We start from the raw sequence: 20690 nt of genomic DNA on the forward strand, positions 1-20690 counted from the left end.
ATTTTTTAATAATACAATTATAAGCAAAAGGCAAAATTGACATACAAAAAGGCATTGGATGGACTTTGATTCCTACTACGTTGCTATCAAGAGATAAAAGAAAATGTAACTGCATTCAAGCCAAAAGTATTTTTTTTGTTTTTAATTTATTCTTTGGATTTGAGCTCTTGATTTTAGTTTAAAATCTTAAATTTTGTTTTGTAAGATGAATTTTCTAGTTAGATTCATTAGTTTTTTACATAGCCTTTATAAAAGCTCACATGTATGTGGAGTAAAAAGACGAACTAAACTTTCTTATTGTCAAAGATGTAAAAAATTAGTCATATTAAGTAAAAGAGTTAAACTTAGTAAAAAAAGCAAATTTAGAAGAAATAAATTAATTTAATAGATATTCAACCTCTGCAGATAAATATTTCGTTATACCAGATTAGGTTATATTCCATGAACTCTTGGTAAAAAAGTACTTGTTCTCAAAGAAATTGTAATAACGCAGCAGTCTCTTTAAACTTAAAAATCTGTAATTTGAACTGTTTGCCTCCTTGTTGTCTTTTTTTGGCCCAGGTTACAAATTTAGAAAAACAGTGAAAAAACACATTTCTATAGTTAGAAATTAATTGGGAATTTAACTGAATATAGTCCAATAGTTGTTTGCATGGTACGTGTTATGTGTTATCATGTAGTTCGATTAAATTAGACAATATAATTACTGCAATTCAAATTAGATCTTTGAGGCTCGCCCTACAGTATGTATGTTTCAATAAATACATTTTTGACAAAATCCTCAACCGAGTTTCATGACTATATACATATCATATTTTTTGCGACTATAGATATATTTGATACCTAATATAAAAATAAATATATAATATATAATATCCAATAATACTATCGATATATCAATATAGGAAAATGCAGATTTTCAAACACAACCACGGAGTGAAGTGACTATTAAATGACGGTCATTTTTCATTTGAATTCAGTATATTCTGACATTCAGAGAAATTCCTCTCAGATATTTTAAGTCGCTCTGGCGAATTGCTTTAGTTTAACTGCTCGACATAATATATTCCGGTTGCAACTCTATGCAAACGTACATAAATTCTGATTACACACCCATACCAGGAGACGACATTTGCTTTATTATATACAAGCTTAAAAATAAACGTTTGTATATATATATATACACATTAGGGTAGTCCCTAATATGGACATTTTCTAATTTTCTTGCTCCCAAGGGCTCAAAGGGTTCCAAATTGATGAAAAACAATTCTCGGAAAGTTTTAGCTCTTAATATTGTCTATTAGATAAAGCGCAATTCAATCAAACTTCGTATGGAAATAGCATGGAAAAAATTTTGAAAATTAAAAAAAATTTTTTTAATGTATAACTTAGCGACAAATGAATTAAAGGTGAAAATTCGTGTCATTTTTAATTAAAAATACGACGCTCTGCAAAATTTTTGAAATTTTTTTATGCTATTTCCATAAGAGGTTTGATTGAATCGCGCACTGTCTAAAAGTTAATATTTAGAGCTAAAACTTTCAGATAATTGTTTTTTAACAATTTGGAACCATTTGAGCCCTTGGGAGCAAAGAAATTCGAAAATGTTCATATTAAGGACAATAAAAATTTATTTTATTTTTATATATAAATAAATCTATATAAGGTGTCCCAGAATTCAACGTCATGCCGAAACGGGATGGTTGTATTGACCTGAATTGGTCAATTATCTCAAGTTGTATGGAAATTATCAGCTTTTAAGTGCAACTTTGGTAAAATTGTTGCCATTTGTCGGTTATCGTGGTTTTTGTTATTATTTTTGTTTACTTGAACTTTGGTAACGTAACCGTGAATATTATTTCTAGAACCAAAGTCAGGAACAATAACAGAATTGCCTCAAGTTTTCAACAATTGAGAGTTTTTGTTGAACTATAACACAATAGCCTCAAGTTTTTAACAATTGAGAGTTTTTGTTGAACTTATTTTTTTTAAAACTTGTCTACTTTAAGAGATCCTCATTTGCAGATGCAAACAATTTGAACATTTATTATAATAAAAAATGGTATTTTCTCTCTGACTTTTATTCCGATAAACCTGAGCTAACAACTGGGTTGAGATTATTCATGATTTTATTAAATTTACTAATTTTTGATGATTTTGGTAAAAGTGGCGTCAGTATCTACTTTGCCTAGTCAAAGAAAAGATGCCGATTATCCATTTTTCAAAATTTCATAGTAAAATTTGAAATTCACTAAGATCCTATAATAAACAAAAATATTTGGGAATGTTGGCAAATATGCGATAATTTTTGGATATTATTTTTTCTACAGTTAAGGTCCGATGTCTTTGTCTATTAGTCGATGTATAATATTAAATATGTATCTCATGCTCGATGTATTTTAATGTCTTTGCGTCTATTCTTAAAAATATTATTCATATTGTTAGCTTTATATAAAAATTGATTATAATTAGACATAAAACACGTTTTTAATAACCTGCAATAATCCGCACAGATAATAGTTTTAAAATAATATAGTTTGCAGAAAATAATTATATTGTTGGTATATAAAAATATTAATATAAGAAAAAATGTCTTGTTCAATTATTATAACAAGGTTTTTGTAATAATTAAACAAGATATTTTTCTTATATTAATATTTTTATATACCAATAATAAAAATATTCATAAATATGCCAACGACAGAATCAGCTGTACGGTTATTATGCTTTCGTACAAAAAATAAATACACGAACATTGTAATTAAAATTCTTGAGGATTTTTGAACGTTTTAAATAACATACAAGTATATACAAAAATAATTGCATAAAAAGCTAATTCTAAATTTAGCCTATAATTACGCATAGTAACAGTTACTGTCGCATCGACTTTGCGACATGTACTCTACAATAAGAAATTCTTTCTAAAAATTTGTATAATTGTTCCGATTTAAAGTGATAAGAACTGTTTTTATTAGTGCATTTGTGAACATTTATTATTAGGAAATAATTAGGAATATTACAATTACATTCCAGTGAAGATGACACAAAACAATGTGTCGAAACGCATGGAAACAATAAAAATGTTATAAGTTCCAACAAATTTTTAATTGATGTATTGCCCAGAAGATTGAATATCACATATTACAAAATCATCAAAATTTTTAACATATATATATATATATATATATATATATATATATTAACTAAATTAAAAGCTTCGCTACCGAATCCAGGTCCATGGTCACATTAATCAACGACGAACGAATTTTTGCGAATAAAATACATTACAAATATTTTTCGTACAAAATAGCATCAAATTTACACATAATACAAATTCACGTTGAAGCATCTCAAATAATTACAAAACTAAACTAATTTTAAAAATATGATATATTAATTTCGGAAGACATTTAATATTTAATATTTATTGATGAAAATTTCATCTTCTTATGAAATTTTCATATTTATTATATGTGAAAAAAATCTGTCTTACCTGTGTCTATATATTATGATATTAAATTAAATATATTTATATATTTTGAAATGTACACATTGATATATAAATCTGCTTTTCTCTTAAACTTTAACTACTAAAAAAATAAGTATATACGAAATCAATATATAATTCAATAGAGAATAACAATTAATGGAATTTAAGACATTCTAGAGTTCGTTTCATACATAAAAGTAAAGAAATTCAAGATTTGCAACAAAGTTTCAACATTGTGGATGTAAACTTTGAGTTCAAAATAATTTAGTGGTGATACGTGACAGAAATATTGAACACTTTCATTCTATTCAGATTATCCCGAAGGATATTTGAATACTGTTCATATATGTAAGAATAAGAACACAAACATAATATATATTAGATATAAATATATATGTATATGTATATATATATATATATATATATATACATGCATGTATATCTATAAAAAATAATATATTTTCAGCCATAACATTATTTATTTTTATTACGACTTATAATAAATAATGCCACCAAATAACTTAGGGTTTAGGAATTTTATCCATTCTGGATAAGCATAAAACCGAATATCATATAAATGATAAGTTATAATAATAAATATGAGTACGAAAAAACACAAATAATAATTAGAAACAATAGTTGCACCTAAAATATTTCATTTGCTTCCATAAATCAAAAACAATTTGTACAGGAGTCCAAATTGAAATTCGTTTTATATATTATTTATTTGCTGATATAAAATATATTTAAATTTTATTTATTCAAAAAATTTTAAATATAATTTTTAATTTAATATTTAGATTGTGCAAATTTAATCAAAAAACAGTTGACTGAAATTTCCAATCAATCAATAACCGCCCAAAATAAATGTTTCTCAATTAAATTTGTTTGAATAAAAATGTTGTAGCTGAACACATCGGGTATATATATATATATATATATATATATATAAATATATATATATATATATATATATATATATATATAAGGGTGGTCCTTAATATGGACATTTACGAATTTCCTCCCAAGGGTTCGAATGGTTTCAAATGAATAAAAAACAATTCTCTGAAAGTTTTAGCTCTTAATATTAAATTTAGATATCCCGCAATTCATTCAAACTTCGTATGGAAATAAATTTGAAAATTTATACGGAAAAAAAATTGTTTTAGGAATAACTTAGCGATAAATGAATTGAAATTGAAAAATCGTGTCATTTTTTATTGAAAATTCGACTCTATGCAAAACAGATTTTTCATAATTTGTTTCGTAGAGCGTCGAATTTTAAATGAAACTCATTTATTTGTTCGCTAAATTAAAAAAAAAATATTTTTAAAATTTTTTGAAAAATTTTCTATGCTATTCCATACAAAACTTCGATTGAATTGCGCACTATCTAAAAGACAATATTAAGAGCTGAAACTTTCAGAAAATTGTTTTTTATCAATTTGGAACCAATTGAGCCCTTGGGAGCAAGGAAATTCGAAAATGTCCATATTAAGGGCCACCTTATATATATATATATATATATATATATATATATATATATATATCAAGAAATATATAATATATTTTATCAAGTAATAAATTTTTCATATCTCTTTAAATATAAAAACAAATAAAAAAAAAAACTTACATGTCGATCTGGTGAAATGCATGCATTGACTGATAGTAAATTTGATGTTAATTAAATATCTGCAAAAATAATAAAAATCATATCTAAATACACAATGAAATAAAAAAGCAAAATATAAATAATAAAATTGCGTAGTTAATTAATAATAATTACGTATTTTCTGCCTAAAACGATACCTTAGTCAGTAAAAACTAAAACTTGTTATAAACGTTCTTTTCCCCGGTTTGCAATTTATGTGTGTAATTGATTATGTCGTATTTTATATTTTTTGTAAATAATTATCTGATAATATATATTCTTCTCACAATAAACAAGCAATAAAAATTTATAGATTACAAAAAACCGTTGATATTTCATCTAGTAATCGATTAAATTCCATTTAAAAAACAAAATATAAAATTTTAATATCCCAAAATATCAATTATAAAACAGTCACCATTACAAATAGCCATCCAACAATCAGGCATTCACAGACCACACTCCATTTTCCACAACCATTGTTCATAGTCACCCATCCAGGTGGCCTTCTCGAATTGGCGCCAGATGAACCGTCACCTTCGATTTCGTTCTCACTATCATCTCTTCCACCTGTAGCAGAACTGGTGGTGACATCAAAAGGTGGAGGAATTAGTCCAGACCAATCCCTGTCCCTCTGCCCTTTGGAATTGCCCGATGAATGGGAATTGGAGCCTTTGCCAGACTGGTGACCGTGAGTCGACTGTTGGCCGTTGGCGGAAGATGAGGAAGATTTTGAAGGAGGCTTTTTGGTGGCAACGGGACGAGGCGCTGGTGGCCTAGTGCGAGGAGTGGTGGTGGAAGTAGATTTTGGAAGTTGAAGTTCTGAAAAGAGAAAAATAATATTCTTGATTCAATATAAATGAATTATATAGTAATAGTAAAATTAATGTGTAGTATGCAGGAGCTTACTCAAAAAAGATGCTCAAGAAGTATTATATCATTTGTGTAAATATATTATGTATTAAATTGTAATTTATTTGTAATTTATATTTTATATATAATACTATTATTACAATTAAAACTTATTATTTTATGAGTGATTTATTATTTATTGATTATTCCTAATATTAATTATTATTATTAATCTAATATTTGCAATAGCTATATATAATATAATATAAGTATTCATGGCCACAGAAATCCAATGTTGGCAATATATAGAATCGAGATTAATTTCTACCTGGGTAGGTATATGGTATTTGGCCTAAAATAATGCGTTATTGAGATTTTTTCCACCTATTTGATTTAATAAATATTTCAGGAGGTTGCACAAAATAACTAGAATAATAAGCAATTTTAGAGATTCTAACTATTATATAGAATAGTTACTAAAATGTCAACATAACATTTCAGTTTCAGATTCAGTATTGTGAGCTAAAACGTGGACGAAAAGTTTTACACTTTTTTGCAAATTACAAAGAAAAGGCTTAACCGGTCGTCCGTGAAAAACTGAGAAACGATATCCTCATCGAGATATATCGAATGGCTTAATTTTTGAAATTAGTTCAGGCGTTTTTGAACAAACATCGATGAAAGATCTAATATTGAAAAGCCAAAAACTTACTACTATTTTTTTCAAATCGCTAATTATTTCAAATTTGACGAATTGTTAAAATTAAACGAATGGTATCTACTAGGGTTTGTCGGTTTTCAAAAAGCTGTTTTAAAAACCGGTTTTTTGGCAAAAATTTTGGGATTCGAAAACCGTTTTTTAGTGTAAAAAATCGGTTTTTACTGTATATATAGAAAATGATAAATATAATCAAATAAAAAGATAGATGAAAGCGTTTTGATTCTTGAAATCATATCGGTTCTATAGCATTTCATATCTTATCAATCTGCAATGGTTCGTATATATTAATTTAGATTTTTATACCAGTGTATATATAAATTTAAATCAGTGTGACTTCTTCTTGAAGAAGTAACTTCCTCTACTCAAATTTAAAAAAAGAGTTTTAAACCCTAGAAGCCACAAAAAACAAAAAGCTTAGAATTATTATATCAGGCTTTAAAAACAATTAAGCATAATTTGGTCACAAGTATGAGAGTATTTTCTATTCCAGGAAATTTTGTGAGTAAAAAAAGGACACGTCTAAGTAGCAATTCAATAAACGTTCTCAGTTTTTTAAAATCATATTTTATTAAACAAAAAAAAACAATTAGAATGTTTAAAATTAATTAATTAAAATTGCTCGGAACAGACAATACCCGAGTTTAGCTTAATTGTTTTTAAAACTAAAATTGATATTAACAAGTATGTATCAACATGTATCTAATATTTCTTTTATTTTTTACTTAATTCAATGAGTTTTTTTGTTTGAAAATGTATTATTTTTATTTTTTCGAAAACTTTCCTTTCACTATCATAAAAATATTTTCATCCTTATATGTGAAAATGATACATGAATAACGAATAATTATTTTCAAAGTTATTTAATCAAGATACACTATTATTTTTTAGTTCTACTAATTAAAATAAAAATTATTCTGTTTGCTATCTATAAAATTGAACAATGAATAAATTCAGTCAAATACTGCTCTAAAATTTGAAAACCGGTTAAAACCAGTTTTTTAGTAAAATTAAAATTCGAAAACCGGTTTTCTGAAATGTCGGTTTTTGTATAAACCCTAGTATCTACTGTCAAAAAAAAACATCAAAATTGACAAAAAAATTAATTAAACAGTTAATTATAAGAAATTGTGCCAGCAAATATTTACCAAAAACTCATCAGCACGATTCCCAACCAATACCTTTCGAACGGTTTTTAAATTTTCATAATCGATTCAGGATTGTATGCTAAAACGTGGACATTTTTTTCACATTTCTGATATTTACAAAGAAACGGCTTGGCCGATCGTCGCGCAAAACTGACAATCGATAGTCCTCATTGAGGTATATCGAATGGCTTTTACATTATTGCAATTGGCCCAGCCGTTTTTGAGGAAACGTCGCTTTAATGTAAAAAATCTGTCCACACACACATACATACTGTTTCAAATTTGATCTCATTTGGTTCAGAATGGATGAAACGTCGACAAAACATAAAATTTTTTGAAAAAGCGAATCGTTTTTTTTTTGTTGAAAATATAAACTTCTCCTTCGGGAAGTTAAAAGATCACAAAAAATGTAGTAATTTTATATCGAAATATAACTATTCGATGTACTGAAACTGTAATATATGAAATTATTCGTTCAAATATTTCTTTCGGAAGCAATTACATATCGGAAATGATAAACCGTACATAATATAAAAAAATCGTTTACGTCAATATTTAACCGCACGCTTCAGTCATGAATAAATATTTGAAAAAGTAATAGTTTGACTTCGCTTTTAAATACACGCTCTATTATGCTGATAGAATGAAAAGATATACCGATTGATTTAAAAATTAAATATTATCTATAAAAGCAAATTATTTTTAAGTAAAAGCAAATTATATAAAACGTATATCTGATGTAATTGTATTCCTGAATTCTATTATATAGATTTTGAAGGGATATCAAACCTTGAAGCCTGATGCCACCCTCGGCTTTTCCCAGAGCGTTAACACTGGCACAAATGTAACCTCCGAAGTCCTGAGCACGCAGTTCACGAACTGTCAGAGTCAAAACTGACATGTAGTCACCAGTACGAGTTTCCTGCACCATGTGCTTACTTGATGGCAAAATCTGAAAATTGGTTGAAAAAATTGATACCATTAGTGGAGAAATGATAAGAGTAAAATTAGATTTTGCGTAAAAGAGTAATAATAATTATATATCAAATACTTGTTGCAACGTTCTTATAATTGTAATGCTCTTTACATAAATTGTTTTAATAGTTCAGTCATTAAACCTCAGAATTCGGGATACCCAGCTGTAAGTCTGTAAATACCTGTATATTGACACCCTAAAGTTGTCTCAAAACCTACATATGGGAGGGTGTCAATACCATATGTAGGTTTTGAGACAACTTCGGGTGTCAATATACAAGTATTTACAGACTTTCAGCTGAATATCTTGAATTCCGAGATTCTTACTTAATTTAAGCTTAAATCACTAGACTATAAAACATTTGATTAAAGTAGTGGTGAATGGTATTGTGCCTTATGGAAAAGAACTTCCCGTAGCAAAAATTATAATTAAAAAAAAAACTTTTTTAACTTTGAAAAATTTAGATTTTCGAAAGTTTTGAAATTTTAAAAAGATTGTCATTTTTTGTAATTTGTTCTTATGTTTTGAATTACTTCTAAAATTTTGAACTTTATTTCAAAGCATTTTCGCTGAATACACAAACCTGTTCTATATAATTGTAAGATTTTCAAAAATGTTCAAATAGTTTTAAACCTAAAAATATATAAATATTTTTTTTAAAACTATAACTTATCCTATGGGAAGTTAACTAGTGATGCATGTCTTCGTGCCTTTTCGTATGTACCATAAAAATACTAAATAAAAATTAAGTTTATTAAGATAAAGATTGTAAGAATTACATAAACAAAAAAATCAATGTACTAAGTTGTCATCTAATGGTCACTGCATTTTTATCATTTCTCCAATCAATACTTGAGATTTCTTAATTGAGATATCTTAACAAATGAATAGTTATATGTATTTTTTGCAATCTGTGGTGCATGACATCGTGCCTTTTCGTATTGATCATTAAAAATACTAAATAAAAATTAAGTTAATTAGGATGAAGATTGTAAGAATTACATAAACCAAAAAATCAATGTACAAAGTTTTTATCTAATTGTCACTTTATTTTTATCGTTTCTCCAACCAATACTTGAAATTTCTTAATTGAGATATCTTAACAAATAAAAAGTTATAACGTACAGCTTTAGCTACATAAAGAATATTGTTAAGTAATTACATAAAGAAGAAATAAAAACACTAGTTTGAGATGATTTGACAAGTTTGAGATGAATAATTGACTTCACGTAGAGTATGTTTTGATAACCGAAAAAATAATCGAAAATATTTTTTTTTATATATCTATACGTTTAAAAGAATTTTAAACGTTATGACATACCTTAGAAAATATTGATTTATGTATGTGTGCATATATGTGTACGGGGATACAAATTTTCATCAACGATTTCATGAACAGGCTTCAACCGATTTGAATAATTCAAAACACATTCGATTCGTATTGATAGAGACACGTGCTAATTAGGTTTTGACAAAAGCAGGTCAAATTGTTTCCAATATACATAATGATTCTAAAAGCATTTTATTTATATTAATAAAGTGAACAACTGATTAAATTTTTGGAAAGGCAGTTTCGGATAACCAATAAAAAAAAAGAAATGATATTTGGTGGTCAAACATGATCATTAGATATATGCATATCAAATTATCAGATTTTATACAAATTTTTATCTGTTTGATTACAACGCGGCACTTACGCGCTTTGATATTTTATCTCTAAAACAGATATGGAGCGCAAATGCTTTGCAAGAAAGATTAAAGAACTCTTTTTAAAAAAAATTATGTTTTTTTAAAAATTTCAAAATTCTAATTTTTTCCAAGTTTACAAATATTTCTAAAGCATTTTCAACTTCCCGTAGGGTATAGTAATGGCAAAAAAACTCAAAAATTTTTACATCTTACGTTTGAGAGGTTTTTGAACATTTTGGCATATCTTAGAAAAAATAGTTGTATGTGTGTGTATGCGGATACAAATTTTCGTCGCCGATTTTGCAAACACGGATCAACCGATTTGAATAATTGAGAAAATATTCGATTCCAACTCATAAGGAGACGTGCTGATTAGTTTTTGGAAAAGGCAGGTCTGGTCGTTTTGGAGATACGGGGCAAAAAATGCAAAAAATGGTATTTTAGTGTTTGAGATACGATTGAAATAATTTAAAAAACATTTTACTTGTATTGACAAAAAGAACAACTGGTAAAATTTTTGTAAAGATAGGTCCAGCGTCTCCGGAGATCCAACAAAAAAAGTAAAAAAACAATGTCATATGGCGGTCAAAATGAACATTAGACTTATGTATATCGTATTATCAAATATTTTATAAAGATTATAATAATAAGTGCAAATTTTGTATACATTTATATGGGTTTCGTACCAATGTTTTCACGTTTGACGACTACGACTTTGATATTTCGACTCCAAATCAGCTATGCAGCGCGATTGCATAGAAAATGTTCAAAATTTTCAAAAAAAATCAAAAGAAACATAAAATCAAAATATATAAAAAATCGAATTTTTTAAAAGCCAAAATTTTGTCATAAAGTTTTTCTTTATTATTTAGTTTTTGGTACGAGAAGCCTTGGCAGGATGCCATGCGCACCACTAGCTAAAATTTAACTTAGAGTACGAAAAGTTCCAACAATGTGCCTAAAGCCACGATGCTATGCATCATTAGTTTAAATTAACTCTGATTTATAAAATAGTTTTAAAAAAAGGAACGAATCACAAATTTTAAACGATATTCCGTCATCTGTGGTAATCAAACAATACGAAGTAAGCTAACTTATACAAATTATAATAACTTACCTTATCTCCACTATCCCTATACCAGCTATTCATAGCTTTTGGCGAAGCTCTACATGGCACTGCAAAGTGACGTCACTTCCTGCTGGCGCGCCCACTAATTGATTGGCAACTCGTATTGCAGGATGAACTGGAAAAAATAGTAAAAGTCAGAATCTATACATTTTAGTTCAATTTTATACTAAGAAAACTAAATTCCATTCGTCTACTTACAATGGACCTGAACAATGAATCTTTTGCTAACGGAGGGCGGGACACCATTAGATGCTATGCAGAGATATGCGCCCATATCAGAGCGCTGGATATTGTGGAGTATCAGCGTATCTCCGGATACCGTACGAGAAACTATAAAAGATAATGCGAATTTTGATTTACAATGTATACAATGTATTATGAAGTTTATATAAAGTATTATTGAACAATGTTGCAAAGATTAAATAATAATGTACTAAATGGATGATGGCATTAATTTTATCACAATCAGCATATTTTCTCATGACCTCAGCATCCCTTTTGTGGTGGATGTCTTAAAAAATAATAGTACTAAACATCATGCAAAAATTGACAATTATTCTGATATAAGAATGGCTCATCTGCTTGATAACCCGCCTAGAAAACTGCCTAAAAAACTCAATGCAAAAAGTAAGTTTCCATAGTCACTTGCTTATTAGAGCAATTGACTACAATTAGTTTTTTTATTATTTATTTATTTTTCTTTATTTGTAATTCATTTTTATTTATATTTATTCATTCATTTATTATTATTTTTCTTTTTTGCTCTATTTCTTTCTGTGATTATTACTTTTTTATGTGTTATTTAGCTCTATAGATTATACAGTTCTGTTAATGACTGATTTTTGAGAATTTTGAAGTTTTTGAAAAAAATCGAACATTATAAATTTTTGATACAGAACCTATAGAAGTGTAAACCAAATTTGTATTTTATTATAATTCTTCTAAAATGTCAAATAATTTGTTGTACATATGGCTACTGATCATTTTTGACTGTCAAATAAACTGCAACATCTCTCGTATGTTATGGAGCTGTATCAGAAACACACTGTTATCTAAAATAGTTTTTTTGACATTTGTGCGGCTTTTAGGTTATGTTTTCTATCAGACAACCTGAGAAATTTGCCTGACTGCACACCAACCGTATGGCTTTTGTCAATATTAGTATGGAAAGTTCTCCATAACATGAACTTGTCATAACATTTTTCTGTTATGCGGCAGAATCGGGCCCTGAATTTTCAAAGCCGCCATACCTGACTTTCCAGAAATGTAACAAATTCTTCATTTCGTCAATACCAGTAATACGTTTTTTGAATTATTGAAATCGGACCCTCTGTTCTCTCAAAAATTGAATTATCAGTTGTGGCACTTTTTGCCCCGTATCTCAGAAACTGGCAGGCAGGCTGCACCTGCTTTTGCTAAAAAGCAATCAGCATGTCTCCTTATCAATAGGAATCGAATGTTTTTTGAATTATTCAAATATATACATAATGTATGCCAAAATGTGCAAAAGGTTTTGAAACAAAGGTATATAAAAATATTCGTTTTCGATTTTTTTGCGATTACTATAACTAACCCTACGAGAAGGTAAAAAATGTGTTGTGTTTTGTCAAAAGTCACCACAGATAAACAAGTAAGTGTAAAAGACACTTTTGTGATGAAACAAAATTTGATTGTGATTTTCTCAAAAACGGCTGAACCGATTTCAAAAACTTAAAAGACATTCGATGAAACAAGGAGGGCACCTTGATTACATTTTGCGAAACGATCAGCCGAGCTGTTTCTTTAAAGTTAGTAAAAAAAGGGCATAAATTTTAGCTCACATTTTCGCTAAAAGATACTGTACCAATGTTGAAAATTGAAAAATCGTTGGAAAGATATTATTTGGTAATCGTCATGATTAGTTTTTGGAGAGATGTGCCACACCGTTTCTTTTCAAATAAATGCTATTGAAAAATAATTTTAATTTTAATGAAATTTAACAAGGCAGACAGAGTTCATGCAATGAACGCTATAAAATATTGAAAGTCTAGATTATTGGTTGAATTATATAAATTTATTAAAATTGGGAATAATGGCATTGCTAATGGCTTTGCTCTTAGCACATACATATGAGTACTTTCAGGACATATGTTTTTGAACTATAATTGATATAATTACACATATTATAAGTTGTTTGAGACATCTTTCTTTTAAAATGGCATTATTTACCAAATAAAAAGATGTAACCTTTAGCCCAATAGCAAAATCTTAATTCTTATTGATTGAGTTATATAATTTCCACACTAGAAGTTCATGCCACTTGTCTTAAGGAAAATTACAACCTTCGTTATTAATAATTTTCATAGCTACATACTTTGAATTTTATTCAAATCCATGAACAACTTAGTTTTGCATCTTTTAACATTATAGTCTGAATATAGCAAGAAATAATTCATGAATGAAATCATAAAAATGAATTTTAATATAAAAAACTTTGAAGTAAAAAAAATTATACTATTTGCTTCAGAATAAGTAACCGATATCGTCTACTTTTGCACATTTATAATGTTTCGCAGACGTGCTCTACAAACATATTTCAAAAGTAGGAACACCATCAATATATATCTAACGGAATTCGCATTTATTACATTTATATAAAAGAATGCAAATGTTTTTTCTGCAGTCACCGATAAAATATGCAAAAAGCGACTCCTAAAGATCCTGAATATTGAACAGAAATATCGTTGATTAGGTCCGAGAAATAAAATATTTGCTATCAGATATTTACCATTTGTCTACGCTAATAATGAACAGTCTTGGTTTAATTTCACATAAAAATCATGTTGATTATTTTTGTATGAGGATGTTTTGTGTTTTCATAAATATTAAATTTGGTGATTATATTTTACAAATATGAGGTTGAGAAAGCTTTTATCAGTCTAATAATGAATTTTCTCGGGTAATTTAGAAATAAATATCTATAATACGAATAAGATGTATGTATTATATCAATCAATTTTGATATTTAAAAAAAAATTGACATTATTTTTTTTTACAATACTAACCATGAGTAAGTAAAATAATTAATATTTGAACGAGAAAAGAATGTTAACCATGAATCTGAAGTAATATCACAAATAACCTATTCTGGAGAATTGATAATTTTCCTTTACATATTTTCAGTTCCATCAATTCATTTAAAATGTTTAATATAAATAAACAAAATAAACAAAGTTATGACAAAGTATTTGAAGAAATATTTTGTTGAAACATACTATATTCTACTATATTATTATATGACCGGTGTATATGGCGCTTGAATAATTTCAAATTTGAACTTAATAGTAATAATATTAAGAAAATATTGGACTCTGATTGGTGTTCATTTACATAATTCAACAGTTGTAGTATATTTACTTTTATATTTGAATAGCAATTCAAATTAGTCAGATGTATTGATTTATATACTGAAAAAAAAATGGAATTATCTATGATATTAGAGATATATAACAATATTAAATATGCATAAAATAATATCAAATATTGTTATCAACACTATATTTTTGAAGACTGCATATTCTATTTTATAGAATTGGACGAGTTGTAGGTTTAAAAAAATATCTTATAACTTTTCTTATAACCGTTACTTCTCGTAGGGTAACTTATAGTAATCGCAAAAAAATTGAAAATATTTTTTTTGCATATCTTCACGTTTTAAGGTCTTCTGAACGTTTTGGCATACCTTAGAAAAAATGAATTTATGTGTGTGTGTGCGGATACAAAGTTTTGTCGACGATTTCAGGAACAAGGGTTTCGAAAATACCGGGCAAAAAATTTTAAACATGGTAAATTATTTTTTGAGAGAACGGAGCGTCCGATTTGTATTATTCAAAAAACATTTCATTTGTGTGAACAAAATTAAAAAATGAACTGAAATTTTAGAAAAGCAAGTCAAACGGTTTCGGAGATCCAATATAAAAAGTGAAAAAAGCCATTTGGCGGACAAAAATGATCAATAAACATATACACATCAAATTATTATATATTTTTTGATATTTAAATAAAAAGAATAAATTTTGTATACTTTTCTATGGAGACCGTCCAATGTTTATCCGTTATACTGCGACGAGGCGCCCACGCGCTTCGATATTTCGTTTTACCTACTAACATATCGCGATTGCTTTGGAAAAAGTTCAAATAATCCAAAATATTTCTAAGTTTGAAAAAAATCAATTATTCAATTCTTTTCAAAAATTTTAAAAATCTCAAAAATAGATTATTTCAGAGTTTTAAAAGAAGAATAAATCATTTATAAAATATTTTAATTTTTGGTACTGGAAGTTCCAGCAATTTAGCTTAAGGCACGATGCCAGGCACCACTATTTTTATATATTTTAAACAAAGATGGAAATTAGTACTAGAAGAAATAATTAGATAAGATCTACTAGACCTTCTGCCTCCATGTTACCATAAGGCGGTGTACTCGTACATGGCGCACAAATGATTTTGAAGAACTCTAAATTTATTCATATTTATAATAAAAAAATAAGTAGCACAAATTTTATATTCGATTCGTTAAACATATCATCGATTTTTGTAATCAGAAATCTGAAGAAATTGTATTATCGATAATATTTATATAGTAGGAGAATTGTTTAATTTTATATTCGAACACATTTTTTTATTCCTCGGAGTAGATATAGTATCATATACAATAGACTTCTCCGAGAACGAACATATTTACAACATAAAAATTATGTAATATGCATTTGAAACAACATCACAAGTCTTCCTGTACCATCCATCTAGGAAGATTGCCTATTCCAGTTTGTGAAGTTCCAGTCCCGTAAATTCATTAACGAAATCACGTAAATGTGCGTATCGTATAGAAATCCAGGTTTCGCTTTAATAGCAAACACAATCTGATCATGGCCCTCCTCTCCTCCTGCCCTTGCTGAATATAATTTCATACAGACAATTTAGTTCGGTCGCAGGGGACACTGACAGAACAGAAGCGAATGCCATTAGCAACAAGTATCAAACACATATCTGTGCGTCATGTTTGCCGGACCATTGGCCGGTCGGTAGATGAAATTTGTGGCCTTGTAAATATCTCGCCAGTCTGGCCTACTATTAATGACTTCTCATATTTGGAACGCAATATCATCAGCTACATAATCTATTGTAATGTTATTGAATTGGTAATCGATTATAACGGTTGAGCGGTGCATTTGTACACCCCTATATTGTTATAGCAAATATGTTTACCATCAAAATAATATTCTGGATTAAATAATTAATTTTTTGGTAACTATTAAAATTTAGGGAAAATTTTTATAAATAGCTTGTATTTTTCTAAAGCATTTTAAATGGGGTTATTAAATCGATAACTCTCACCAGAAAATATTCAACTCGTCACTTCAGGACAAGAACCAACACCCCTAATCTATAAAAAAAGAGTGTGCGTAAGGTTCACACGCGATTAAAGTAAAACTTTTTTGCTTTCGTAGGACATGGCATTTAAGTTAAAAATAAATACACGATATAGCAATTTTGAATAATGTTTATTAGTTATATGGTAACACTCGCGATGCACACATTTATTAGTGTCGTCAATCATAATACACATTTATATAATGATAAATTATAACTTATATATTTATAATAGCATTAAAAATATTTATAATATTTAAAAACAATAATATATTTAAAGTCACACTTCAAATATGACATGATCGGTTTGTCATTGCAATTAGCATTTTGAAATTGAACTTTCATTAGAAAAATGAAATAATTGCTGATTAATAAATTCTATAATATTCGTTCACACATTGGGCAGCTGTAATGTAATGAGTAGTTTTATACGGTTTTTTTGTCTACCGTTGCATTTTCAGAGATTTACTCCCTAGTCGCGCCTGAAGAAGTTTTACTTTAAAAATTGTGCTAAATAACCCTTCAAACAAATTAAATAATGTATTCAACAAGTTTAATTAAAACTTTATATTCTAAGTCATTTTTGAAAAACCTAGAGATAAATTTATCATAGAAATGTAAATACAAGTTACAATATAAATATTCTTAACAAATGTATCAGCAAAAATGAGAGATGTAACAAACCAAATAGGACCAAGAATAGTGATAAGGATAGTGTTCAAAATACTATCCTTTAACGTAATGCAATGTAAAAAGTTGTTTTATTTGTATCACTTTTTTTTAAATACCATTGAATTTGAATATTTTACTTAACAAATCTAACTCTATTCTAAGTCATTTTTGTATTATAAATCATATTTATTGTATTGTATTTTATTGTATCCAATGCGATAAACTTCCGAATAATTTTTAAGATGTTTTATATTTAATTATAATGTATACCCCTGGAGTTTAACATGCTTAGTATATCGTAGACATTAAAATGTTTTAAAAATTTCTTTGGAAGCTTTTATTATCCATTAAATTCCCATGGGGTAAGTTATTGTAATTGTCTAAAAACCATAATTGAACTTTTTTGCATATCTTTACGTTTCAAAGATTACTGAGCGTTTTGCATACCTCAGAAAAAATGTATGTGTGTTTTGTGTGTGTGTATGTGTGGATATAATTTTTCATCGACAGTTTCGGGAGCAACTTTTAGCTCAACCGATTTGAATGAATGATCAAATAACATTCAATTCTTATTTATGGGGATTAGTGATGATTAGTTTTTGGAAAAAGTCGGTCCAGCCGTTTCTGAGATAGTAAGCAAAGGGTGCAGTAAATGGAAATTAATTTTTTGAGAAAACAGTGTCTCTGAATCGAAGGATTGAAAAAATAATCAATTTGTATTGATGAGAAGACGTGGTGATTAGTTTTTTACAAAGACAGGCCCAGCCATTTTGAAGATAATGAGCTAAAAGTGTAAAAAATGAGAGAACAAAGTATTCGATTTTGATGATTTAAAAAAAACATTTAGCTTGTAAAAAACGATTCGTTTTTGTGAACGATTTTGTTCTTTTATACAAAATTATCCTTTTTTTAAATATCGAAAATAATTCCGACTTTAATTTAAATTGTAGCCAACATTCTTGAGCCCACTTACATACTTCAAATGAATTTTTATAATTCTTAGAAATATGATATAAGGTCCTTTAATTCTAACTACGCTTGAATAGGTTCTATTTAATTAGTATTCATGCTAAAATATAGAAACGTCGTCGTCCTGTTTATAAGCTCCTATATTTTGTCTGTAAAATACGAATAATGGAAGTTACAGTATTTATAATCATCTATTTGAAATCAATTAAAATCCTCGAATATTTCATTACTGTACGTGAATTTCGAGCAATTTGCCTTAAGGAACTTAGCCATCCACCACTAGTTTTCTTTTTTCTGAATCAATGAAGTTAAATTTGCTTGTTCAATTTAGGACTATAATAACAGAGAACTATCGACGTAGATTGAAGAGAAATTTGCCACTTAATCTAAGCCATCAATTTTCCTGATTAGGATTGAAATAACATATTATATATATATATATATATATATATATATATATATATATATATAATGATTCATTAGTAAATAGTAAAAATTAAAAAATAGTAAAAATTATATCATTATCATTAAAATATTGTTAATATTATAACGAATGGAAAAACAACTATTGAGTTGTTTTTCCAACATGTTAATATCGTATACAATGTCCCTTTACGGCTGACAATTGTAAATTACCCAAATTTACTAAATGTCCTTAACTAGACAGTTGCAAATAAAATAGATAATAAAAAAGTGAGGACTCTACACATTTACAAAACAAAACAATCGGCAAGCTTAAATGGAACAATTTGGCTACAAACAATTTGTTTTAATTCAAATTTATGGATTCTATCATTAAGTAGATTCAAACATTTAGCATTTGATTCATCTCATAATACCAATCAAAAACTCCTGAAGTTTTTGAAGTTTCTAATTAAGGTATCGACAGCACTTATTATCTTCACTTATCCAACTAATGGTGCTTGAATGAATGTATATTATAAAAGCATTCACCTACCCCGAAGGGCGTACCTATTTCGGCAATATATTCACGTGTACACATGCACAAATACATTTCGGTAATAAGTCATCAATCAATCAGTCGTCTCGGTGTGCCAGACATCTTGTTTTAATATATGTGCCATGCAACTTTGACATTTGACATGTACCCAACGTTACGTACGTGAGGAACATCTGTTTAAGAATAGAGGTATTCCCATGGCATACACGCCTTGTGGGTTCTCGTTGCTGGCTATACGAGGAAAAGGAGATTTGCATACAAGAATTGAGAAGGAGAAGATGGAATTAAACATGATTTATCAACATCCGAGATTAAAATTATATAATATTCCTTGAATAGCATTTTTATTGCGACGCGAACGCACGTTGCAAATCAGTAGTAACATATTATTAGAAGAAGCACTCTTTGGTTCAATATATCCTGCTACAAGCATAAATTTATTGCTAATTTGTCATGACATATTATGTATTGCTATTTTTTATGTGCTATCTACTCTTGTGCTGAATTCCCGAATGCAATTCTTGTGTCAGACATAAAGATACGAGACAAAAAGTGCCATAAACGGCCATTCAGTTTTTGAGAGAACGGAACGCCCGATTTAAATGATTCAAAAAATTATCAGATATTTGATTTTAAAAAGAAGTAGGGGAAAGTCTCCGAATGCCGGACACCTAAAGTTATTTATAAATAAATCAAAAAATATTTTACGAAATGTTTATTAAATTATGAGTTATGTTAGATAACAAAATTAGAAATCAAACTAAATTAACAAAAATGCAACATTTGCTAGCAAATAATTAATGCTATCAATCAAACTTTGGTAAAAAGAAATATGATTTTACAAAGTGGCACCTAGTACCGGACATTTCAAAATAACCAGTATTGAACACATAGGTAGCCATCTCTACACTCTGGAGTGTCTGCACATGTGTGTTTCACGAATAATCTTAAATATTGCAAAAAAATCACTATTCATGCTGCCTTTTGGCGGGGCCACACTGATGCTCTCAGCAGGAGCATTCA

General features: G+C 28.0%; 1 protein-coding gene across 1 annotated transcript in view; it reads right to left on the bottom strand.

Annotated features, from left to right (window-relative positions):
- LOC113371138 (lachesin-like) overlaps positions 1 to 20690 on the bottom strand; it is a 196167-nt gene that overhangs the window by 29342 nt on the left and 146135 nt on the right. Inside the window, exon 6 of the mRNA XM_026611784.1 lies at positions 11852 to 11983. Within this exon, the coding sequence (XP_026467569.1) occupies positions 11852 to 11983 (132 nt within the window). The remainder of the gene's footprint in view (positions 1 to 11851; positions 11984 to 20690) is intronic.

The sequence above is a fragment of the Ctenocephalides felis genome, unplaced genomic scaffold, assembly GCF_003426905.1.
Source record: "Ctenocephalides felis isolate EL2017-DRISC unplaced genomic scaffold, ASM342690v1 CF-g0.4_SCAFFOLD_01492, whole genome shotgun sequence".
NCBI classification, from domain to species: Eukaryota; Metazoa; Arthropoda; class Insecta; order Siphonaptera; family Pulicidae; genus Ctenocephalides; species Ctenocephalides felis.